The 11,098-nt window shown below is 36.6% G+C and overlaps 1 protein-coding gene across 2 annotated transcripts in view; it reads left to right on the top strand.

The window, feature by feature from the left end:
* Positions 1-366: 366 nt before the first annotated feature.
* DCTN4 (dynactin subunit 4) overlaps positions 367-11,098 on the top strand; it is a 32,732-nt gene continuing 22,000 nt past the window's right edge. The window contains exons 1-4 of one of the 2 annotated variants that reach the window (XM_070793861.1): positions 367-540; positions 3,071-3,141; positions 5,264-5,442; positions 10,320-10,363. In XM_070793861.1, the coding sequence (XP_070649962.1) occupies positions 406-540; positions 3,071-3,141; positions 5,264-5,442; positions 10,320-10,363 (429 nt within the window). In that variant the 5' untranslated portion in view covers positions 367-405. The remainder of the gene's footprint in view (positions 541-3,070; positions 3,142-5,263; positions 5,443-10,319; positions 10,364-11,098) is intronic. The other variant, XM_019965254.2, reaches the window with a different exon arrangement.

The raw sequence follows: 11,098 nt of genomic DNA, 5'->3' as shown, positions 1-11,098 counted from the left end.
GAGATTTGTTTGGAAAGTGAGAGCGGGAGAGTTTTAAATAAAAGAGCAACCTTCCTGTTAGAAATGAAGGAAAGAACAGTACTGAGTCTGTCTGGATTTGATCTGCGATTCCACATCTAGCAAAACAACGTTCTGAGCTCCGTCCGGGCGGTTGACACTCACAAAAATGCCGGAGGGGGACGAGCTTGGGGAGCCGAAGTTTGGAGGACAGGCCCCAACCTAGGGTAGAAAGCTGGTATCCCAGCTGAGCATGCGCATTTTGACTTTCGTCCTGCGCAAAGCCCCACTTGCTCGGAAAGCTTACGTCAAAGTCTACGTTGAAATACGTAAGGAAGGAAGCTAGGAAAACGCCGGCCCTCGGGTCACGTGATGCGACGGGAGCGTCGTTGACTCCTCCCCCACAAGATGGCGTCCTTACTGCAATCGGAGCGGGTTCTCTATCTAGTCCAGGGAGAAAAGAAGGTTCGGGCCCCGCTGTCGCAGCTTTACTTCTGCCGCTATTGTAGCGATCTGCGGTCGCTGGAATGTGTGTCTCACGAGGTAATGCAGTCGTCCCGTGAAGAGTGTGTGTGTTGGGGGATGGGGGAGGCGTTCCCCCTAGTCACCGCGACCAGCGGGGAAGTTCTGGCAGTTGGAGGCGGGTAGTCATTTTCCTGGCATGCTGATTGGCTTTGTCTTCCGTCACTCAGTTTTGTCTGTGATTTAATTTGCTTATAATTTGTCACTTGGAAAGGAGGACCGGCCTTGGGTGGGGCTGAGCGGCCTTTCTGTTCTAGCGCGTCTTCTGATTGGACAAACTAGACTTTGGGGACCCTGGCCATCTGCTAGGGGGTTTGGTAATTGGGCAGGTTGTGGGGGGGAAAGATATGGGGGTGCTTAGTTAAGGCCCCTTGAGGGGCGAGATACGGTCTTCCCAGGATTGATTGAGGTAGTGGGAAAGTGCGGTCGTTCTCATCCAAGCGCCTCCTATCCTGGAAGTTCTGCCTGTCCCTCCTTGGGCAGAAACCCCGCCTTCTGACTGCCTTGTTCTGTTTCCTGGCCCAGCCCACGGCCTGCTGCAGAGAAGAGGGTTGGGATGGAGTGAGCTGAGAGAAAAGCGTTTAGAATCGGATCTCTTGTTTAAGAAGCTCAAAGTATTATATTTATGGCGCTCCTCCTGGAGGTACATTCCTGTCCTTCACTGATACAAGTGGGCTTTGGAGGTGGGATTGCTCAGAATGTAGAAGACCCCACCCTGGGGAGGGAAAAATCATCAACGAATAACAAAGCCCCAAAACGTCTGCAGCACTTGGCACGTGTTCATTCAGTAAGCTTTGGGGATTAAAAGACGGGTTAAGACATAAATCCTGCTCTTGAGTTACTTGCAGGCTCCTGAAGGAAAAGCTGATTAGTATTAATAATACATAGTTTCTGCTTATTCAGTACTTTCTGTATGCCATGTGCTTTACATAATCTTCTTTAATCATTCTACAAACCAACAGAATAAATACCTTTTTTAAAAAACCACTTTACCGTTATAAGGGGTTTCATGGTGGCTCAGTCTGTAAAGAATCCGCCTGCAGTGCAGGAGACGCTAGTTCGATACCCGGATGGGGAAGATCCTCTAGCGGAGGGCATGACAACCGACTTAAGTATTCTTACCTGGAGAATCCCATGGACAGAGGAGCCTGGTGGGTTACAGCCCAGGGGTCGCAAAGGGTCGGACAGGACAGAAGTGACTGATGACTCTTGTACTTCACAGTTAAAGAAACACACATAATGTTTGCATTATGTCACACAGCCAGAAATTTGAGGAAGGAAGGAAGGACCAGGATTTGAAACCAAGCAGCCTGATTCAGTGGACTTCAGTCAGGATCCCTGGACTGTTAAAAATGCTTATGAGAATATGTCCTATACTATAAGCCATTTTACACATTATTAATTACAATTTTATTGAGAATATTTTTCATACTCTTCAGAATAGTCAGAAAAAGCAGTTAAATAACACAAGGGAAAAAGAAAAATCAATGCTGTATTATATACAGCATTTGTTTTTCTCTATTAGCACTTTGTATGCTTATCCCTTTGGCAGGTCCTTTGTCTCTATGATGCCTCCCTGTCCAGCTTCACCTCCAGAATTTACTGATTAGATTCTCATTTGGTGATCAGTAGGGAGCTAGTTTTCATAATCTGTAAGGACACCATCAGCTAGGACATTCAGTCTGTGACTGTATCTTTTATGGACTGGTGTGCACCTGTGAAACAGAAGCCATTAGGGTTTGGGGAAGGATGATGCCAATGAGGGCTGAAGCAGTCCAGAAAGTTCTAATGGGGAGCCTAAAATTGGAGCTGCACTTGAAGGGAGGAGCATAATTCAGAAAGGAACAAAAAGAAATGAATTACATTTTGCCTTTTATGATAAGTAAGTGCAAATATAAGTTAACAGTACTGTATTTGTGTTCCTGGTGACTATTTGAGCAGCAACTTTATCAGTGAATTTAATTTTTATACTATGTTTTCGAGCTAAATACAATAAGACTATCTTGTTAACTTAGTAGTTTAATTTGCCATTTAAAAATCTCTAGTTGGTTGGCTATAGGTGACTTTGTAACTGTTAGTTTGTGCTTTTCTTCAGTGAACATGTAGTAAATATATCAGTAACTAGAGAACTTTTAAAATCTCTCTTAACTATTAAAGTGCAGTCCAGTTATTGCAGTCCCATAAAGCTAGATTAGATAAAAGGATATTTGATCACAGCTTCATAAATTGGATTATGTGTTAATCTATTTAGATTATCATAGAGTCTTCTTTAACATAAACATAGTTTAACATGTCTAATACATAAAACCCTGGTGAAAGGGAATAGGAAAATTCAGAAAAGAAAAATAAAAGGATTTCAGGAAATTCAGAGGTTAAGAAAAAAAACAGGTGATTTTTATAAGAATAAACCCTATGCTGGAAACAGTCCAAGTTCTTTGCCACAACGATGGTCTCTACCTGCTGCTGCAGAATAATTTATTTTAAATTTCACTATTTGTTACAGGTATATACACAAGCCAAGATGATTTTTTGATTTCTTGTTTCATTCTAGGTGGACTCCCATTATTGTCCCAGTTGTTTAGAAAATATGCCATCGGCTGAAGCCAAACTAAAAAAGAACAGGTAAGACTGGGATCCATTTTTCCTATTTTCCACAGCTATATTTTAATAGCTGGTAAGAAAACACATGAAATTAGCTGTTTTTCTTTTTTTAGCATCATTTTTTTTGCCAAAGGTGACTTTTGCATTTAAAAAAAAAGAAATTGTATTTTATAACAGTTTTGGACTTAAGATTATTGTGAAGATGATACAGAGAATTCCCTTTAATCCTCACCGTGTCTCCCCTGTTGTAAATGTCATATATTAGTATGGTATTATTTGTCTCAATTAATGAATATTATTGGTAGCATTATTATTAAATTTAGATTTCCTCAATTTTTCTCCTAATCTCATTTTTTTGTTCTAGGATCCTATTCAGGATACCCACATTGTATTTAATAGTCATATCTCTTTAGGCCCCTCTTGCTGTGAAGTTCTGTTAGACTTTCCTTGGTTTTGAGGAGTACTGGTAAGATATTTTGTAGAATGTCCCTTGATTGGAAGTTGTCTGATGCTTTTGTCATCATCTGAGAGAATGTGTTATGGGGACAAGGATCACATAGGTAAAGTGTATCTCTCACCACATCATATCAGGGGTGTATACCACCAATATGACTTTTCACTGTAGATGTTAACCTTGATTACTTGGCTTGAGCTATTGTTTGTCAGATTATTCTGATGTAAAGTTACCTTTTTTTAAATCCCCTTTTCGTTTTCCATACCATACTCGGGAAGGAAATGTACTAATACAGCCCACATTTAACTAGTAGCGAGCTATGCTTCCCTTCCATAAGAGCTATCTCCATGAATTATTTGGAATTCTTTTACATGGAAGATTTTTCTCTTTTTTCTTTTTTATTTATTTAATCATTTAGTTAAAGCAGTGTGGACTTGTGAATATTTTTGTATACTTCAGGTTATACTCCAATACTACTATTTTTTTTTAACTCAGGTTGTTCCAGCTTTGGCCATTATAACCCCCTTTTAGTAGACTTCTGTCTCCCTTTGGCGTACCCCCATCATTTTATGGCATTGAGGGGGAGTGAAGCGGTATTCAGTTGTTTGAGAAATTTCCTACTTACCCCAGGCTTACCTATATTTTCTGTCCCAGAGCCATTTCTCCAAGGAACCCTTGTGCCTTTTACTAGAGATTGGTATTAAAAATCAAGATCTGAGTAGTAGATATGCTCATTGTTACTGGTGCCATTTTGGTTTTTAGCATGGTGTGGAAGTCCTTTGCAACCAGTCACACCTTGTACCTCCATGGGTATAAACCACTATTTGTCCTTCCTGTCCTGGAGAAACAGGTCCATATAAACCAGCTTTGTATGCCATCCATACCTTTATTTTATCATTTAATCCTCAAAGTATCCCTTTAAGGTAGGTACTATTATTATTCTTACTTGAGAATATTGTCCAGTAGCAAAATATCACAGAAAATTGGAGTTATGGAACTTTAGAGCAAGTCTATGACTGAAGGTACAGTCTTGATCATCTCAGATGGTAGAAAAGTAGAAAACTTTCTACTAGAAAAACAAAAAGGCATGGGGGCCACTGTAGGGGAATGTTGACTGGTTCACTAGGAAAAGTAATGCCTGAAGAGAGCAGAAGGCCCTGAAAATGCCACCCTTCTGAACCATTTCACCTTGGTAGCATTATTTGGTTTCTGTTTCAGCTCTCTGGCACAGCAAACAAGCAGTTATTTTCCAAACCCAATTTCACAGCTTATTGAATTGTTGCCTCTCAGTTTTCCATTGTTCAATTGGTCTCTCCTGTCTAAAGTCATAAGCTGTGACGTTTCTTTGTCCACAGAATCTTTGTGGTCTGTGCGAGCGTAAGAAGAGTCTAAAAGTTAACTCCAGACTGCTAACAGTGATTCCCTCTGTGAAATAGGCTTGGGTCATGCTGTAGTTATCAGGAACTTTGGTGATGATGGCACGTTTTAAAAAATAATTAGCATGTAATGTTTTTGAAATTTTAAAACAGTTTATAAAAGTCTCTACAGAGTGCTTTTTGATTTCTTTTTGTTTGGGAGCCACCCTTATATTTCTCTCTTAAATTCCTGACATACAGAACAATGTCTTGACATAGTAGATGCTTGGTAAATATTTGTTGAATGAATCAGTGGTTGTTTGTTGTATTCTAGATGTGCCAACTGCTTTGACTGTCCTGGCTGTATGCACACCCTCTCCACTCGGGCAACAAGCATCTCTACACAGCTTCCAGATGACCCAGCCAAGACCACCATGAAGAAAGCCTACTATTTGGCCTGTGGATTTTGTCGCTGGACATCTAGAGATGTGGGCATGGCAGATAAATCTGTGGGTGAGTGAGGTGGACTTTAGCATGAGATTTTGTGAAATCAGCAGAGTTGTAATTGCACACAAATCATGAATTCTGTTACTTGTTGGGAGGTAGGTGATAAATTCAGAGTATTTTGCCACTAAATCTTCTATGTTCCCAAATTCTCATATTTATGACCATGATATTTCATTGGAAACTGGGTATTCTTAAGGTTGGTAAAATAGCATTTATATATCTAACATGTTTTTTTACAATCAAAAGATTAATGTTCTTCATAAAAAATAATTGCTGCTGATGGTGAAATACACCATGAACAAACTTAAAAGATTAAAGTGGCCAATCGTATATCATATTTAACAGACTACAGATAAATAACCAAAAATAAGGAACCCTTATAAATCAATAGGGAAGCTACCCAAGAGAAAAAAAAAATTATCAATATGAACAGCAGCCCTCAGAAATGGAAATAAAAATGTTCAATAACCAGAATGTGCAGAAATCATTGGAATTTATTTTTTTGCACACAACTTGGTGAGATGATTTCTTTTAAGTCAATAAATATGCAAAAGGATATGTTTCAGTTTTACTAGTAATCAGGAAAATGCATATTAAAACTTAATCCATTGATTGGGCAAAATTTTTAAAATCTGGTAGTATGACAGAAATATAGGAAAATCGTTTGTCTGCTACCACCTTAGATAGCAGTTTGACATTTATTAAACTTTTAAATTGCTTTTATTCTTTTACCCAAAAATTCCATGTCCTGGAACATTCAAACACATGCTTAAAGAGACATCTATATATATCATAAGTGATACAGAAAAGTTATGTGTGTTTGGACCTAAAGACAGTCTAAAATGTTAATTACCTTTCCATCATTTTTGTGTTTCAAAGCAGAGGTTGCACTTAATCTTTACTAGGAAACTTCCTTTATTTTTTCATTTTCTGTACTCCATGGTTAATAACAGAGACACACTCTTTATTACAGTCAGTTCAGAATCTTGAGTTGCTCTTTGTTTTTTATATAAACAGCACTGCTAACTCTCCATTGTCTTTTTTCTTTCTGAAATTTCATTAAGTTTCTAAAAATTTTTTAGACTTACTAAAAATTACCATTTTTAGGTTTTCATTAAAAATGTCAGCTTACCAAGAAGGACCTGTTGTATAGCACATGGAACTCAGTGTTACGTGCTAGCCTGGATAAGAGGGAGGTTTGGAGGAGGATGAGTCCATGTGTATGTATGGCTGAGTCACTTCGCTGTTCACCTGAAACTGCCACAGCACTGTTAGTCGGCTGTACCCCAATACAAGATGTTTAAAGTTTGAAAAATAGTCAGCTTACTAATACATGAGGAAGCCAATTAAAAAGCTACTATGTTACTTGATGTAACTCAAATAAAGATGGACATTAGGTAAAAATTTCCTATAGTTTCTTATATAACTTGGTAGTAAAAATGGGTGAAGTTCTTTCAGATTCAACTCTGTTCTTAAAACTTCATTCTTGATTTTCTTGAGTTTGCGCTTTGGTGTAGAAAGCCTGAGCTCTTGGTTGTTTTCCTAATTTCATACATTATATTGATAAAACATTCTTCAAAAACAAAAATTTAACAAACAAGTTTCTTAAAGTGTTTGTTGGCGGGTAGGTATTTCCTGAAATATGATATTTATATTGGAAAGTTTCTGTACCATCTTTTTAGATTGTCAGTAAATATTTGTGTCTTAATGTCAGTGTAGCAAGTAAATTGTTTAAATTTGTTTATGAATTTAAGTTAAACGTAAAAAACAACCTCAAAGTGGCACTTAGTTCAGTGAATTCAAGTGTATTTTTTCCATGTTTGTATTTTGTTTGTTTTTATCAGATTAAACAAAACCTAGAAATCCAAATAGATTTCTCAGTTTGTTACTCCGTAAGTCTTTTTTTGATACTTTTTGAACTATAAACCATTAGGATTGGATAATTTATTTTTTAGAATTTAAAGCCTGTGCTTATTTCTAGAAATCTAGCTTCTGTAAGGGTATCTTGACAGTGATAATTGAATACTCGGAGCTTTTAAGAAGTACAAATAATTTCATTTCTTCCATGATGTCATTGGTATCTGAGAAGCCCTGAAACCACTTTAGTTACAACTATTTGTTTATTTATAAGTAAGCCTTTGTGTCAGTAATGTGCAAAAACTTATAATGAGATCATAATGGCTCTCAAATTTGTGTTTAGAATCAATCAGCAGTTCTAAAAATGCAATTAGGTAAAACTTAAGATTTTTTTAATTACTGAAACATTTTTTTCACATAATTATTTTTCATGTTTGCCCTAAGTAAAACAGCTTTTAAAATATAAATATTGTACTAAAGGTTGGTACTGCTGCCATTTCCTGCAAGGAGTTACAGTATCACCTTCAACAGGAGTCGTTTTTATTTGGGAAAAAAATTATTTTTGTAAAAATAATACACATTCATCAACTTACCACTCAGCTTAAGAAATTAAACAGAACTAAAACAGTGTCAGCCCAGTATAACCTTCCTCCCATTCCATCTGCCTTCTGTTTCCTAGAGAGAGATGGTCATCAGTCTTGAATTCATGTTTTCATCAGTTCTTTACATATTTTTGCAGTTCTCCACATAACATATGTAGCTATTAGCAAGTGTGTTTCTCAACTTGAAACAAACAGAACCTTGTTTTATGTATCCTGCTACAACTTCTCTCTATCCAGTTTGTTTGTGGTGTGATGGTAGTGATGGTCAGTGATTCATGCCTGGCTTAACCACAGTTTACTTCTTTAGTCTCTTCCGAATGGACGTTTAGGTTGCTTTCAATTTTTTGCCTCTAACAACAGTGCTGTTAGAATCATTCTTACATGTGTTTCCTGTCACAGGAGCAAGGATTTCTCTGCATAACTTAAAGTAAAATTGCTGGTTGTAAGATGTGTACATCATTAGCTCTCCAAAACGTGTTTACCAATTTTTGCTCCCACAAATATATGAGTGAACTATTCACTGCTCCACATCCTTGGCAGCTCTTGGTACTGTTGACTTCTTTCAAGTTTTTCCAAACTCATGGTTGTGAAATGGCACTTCCTACTTTTTTTCCCTTTTTTGGCTTAGCTTTATTGAGATATAATTTACATATAATGAAACTCAGCAATTTTAAGTGTAGAATGCTTTGATTTTGGACAAATATGTATAGCCACATAGCCACCTCCACAGTAGTGATATAGAATATTTCTGTCACCCCAAAAAAGTTTTCTCATGCCCCAGTCAGTTCCTTCCCCGCACCTCCTGGCCCTTGACTACAACTAATTTGCTTTCTTTCACTGTAATTTTGCCTTTTTTAGAAGTTTACATAGTTGGAGTGTTTTAATCTTTTGTGTCTGGCTTCTTTCTCTTAGTATAGTGCTTCTGAGATTCTTTCATGTTTTTGCTGGGGTTTTTTTGAGTTGTATTCTATTGTATGGGTATACCATATTTTGTTTATTCATTCTGGAGTGGATAGACACTGAAATTTTTTCCAGTTTGAGGCTCATATGAATAAAACTGGTTATGAACATTTGCTTACAAATTTTACTGTAAATATGTATTTTCATTTTTCACAAGTGTTTACCGAGGAATTGAATTGCTGAGTCATGGGGTTAAGTGTTTGTTTACCTTGACTGAAAACTGTTTCTCTAAGTACAGTTAGAGTACTGTTTCTCTAAGTACAGTCAAGCTGTACAGTTTCACGTCCTCACCAGCAAAGGAGGAGAGTTCCATTTTCTCAATAACCATTAGTACTGTTGGTCTTTTTCATTTTGGCCATTCTAGTGAGTATAGTGATACTTCATTGTGGTTTTAAGTTGCATTTTCTTAATATGCTTATTTGCCATCTATGTATTTTTTTTGGTGAAGTGTTTGTACAAATCTTTTGCCTATTTGCCTGTTTTTAAACTGAGCTTTTATCTTTTTGTTGAGTTATGAGAGTTCTATATTGTGGATACAAGCCCTTTGTTGCATATATGTTTCACAGATATTATCTCCCAGTCTGTGGGTTGCCTTTTTATTTTCTCAACAGCATCTTTTGAAAAACACAAATTTTTAATTTTGATGAGGTTCAGTTTATCAATTTTTTTTATATATAATTTGTCCTTTTGTGTCCTAGTGGAGAAACTTGAGCTTAACCCAAGGTTGTTAAGATTTTCACTTTTGTTTTCTTCCAGGAATATTATGTTTTAGCTTTTAAGTGTGAGTTTATTACCATTTCATGGCAAATTTTGTAAATGTTGTGAGGTTAAGGGTTGAGGTTAATTTTTTATAAATTTGTGTAAATTGTTACAGTACCATTTGTTGAAAGTATTCGTTACGGTTTTACTTTCAGCTTTCTGGAATAATTTTTTCCTTTATGATTTGTTTGTGCTTTTGTTTCTTATGTTAAGAAACTCTTCTCTAAACCAAGGTCATAGAAATTGCACAATATTATAGGTAAGGGCAAATTCTCTGGAGTCAGACTGCCTGCGTTTGAACTGTGGCTTTATTACTTACTATCTCCTTGACTTTGGGCAAGTTATTTAACTCTCTGAGCTTCAATTTCCTCATTTGTAAAATGAGACTAATAATGAAAGTCCCTACCTCAGAGGGTTATTATGAGAATAAAATGAAGTTTGATACATTTCAAATACCTGGCAGAGAAATTATACATGTATTAGTTGTAGAGGTGGTCCTAGTGGTGGTTATTATTATCACCATCATTATATTTAAAGAAAGAATTTAATTCTAAGCACTCTGGCCTATGTAATTTCTAGGACTCTTTCTTGAAAATTCTGTGATTTTATGTTTTTAAGTTTAAGTCTGTGGCCTGCAGATGACCTGTTTTTGTGAAAATAAAATCAGATTATGTAAGCCTTGTTTAATATTCCTTTATTTTTCAGCTAGTGGTGGTTGGCAGGAACCTGAAAATCCTCACACGCAACGGGTGAGTAAAGGGTCATCAGAGAGAGGATGACATGAGGAAAGATGAGGAAAAAGACCATTTTATCAGTGAATATGGCTTAGGCTTATAAATCCATGGTGTGTGTTTTGGTGTCTTTTACACTTAGAAAGTGCTTCTCGTGTAAGACATTAAATCATAATGACAGTTTTTTTCCAGCCTGACTTAAGTTAATAGAGAAACCTAAGAGTAATTTTATTTCTGTACGCTTGTGAATTGGAAAAAGGAAATAATATGTTTCTGTTTTCCATATACCCATGAACTAAGTTAAAGGTCCATTTGTTCTCAGAAATATCATATCATCAACATGTAAACATATCAGCATATAAACATCTTAAGTCTTGGAAACACCACTAATTTAGAAGATGCTCTTGAAATCAGTAGCAATCATGATGTAGACATCCTTTAATAGTTCACAGTGAATTGATCTCTGCCGTGTAAATTAGGACTGATTTTGTTGCCTCGGAAGCAGAGTATTAGAAAGATGGTGAAATGTGATTGAAATGAAGTTGTACAGTCAAACTGGAAATTAAATAATAATTAATAATTATTCACCTATGACCTCAGCTAAAATTAGAAATACTGAAAATATCCTGGATGGGAGTGTATCCAGTTGGACCTTTTCATATACTATTGTCAGTGTGAACTAGTACAGTTTTCTTGGTCTCTCAGCAGTATCTACTTCCTGGACTCTGACATACAGAAATACTTGTACTTATG

This window comes from Bos indicus, chromosome 7, assembly GCF_029378745.1.
Source record: "Bos indicus isolate NIAB-ARS_2022 breed Sahiwal x Tharparkar chromosome 7, NIAB-ARS_B.indTharparkar_mat_pri_1.0, whole genome shotgun sequence".
Lineage (NCBI taxonomy): Eukaryota > Metazoa > Chordata > Mammalia > Artiodactyla > Bovidae > Bos > Bos indicus.
This window is presented reverse-complemented; position numbering and strand designations above follow the sequence as displayed.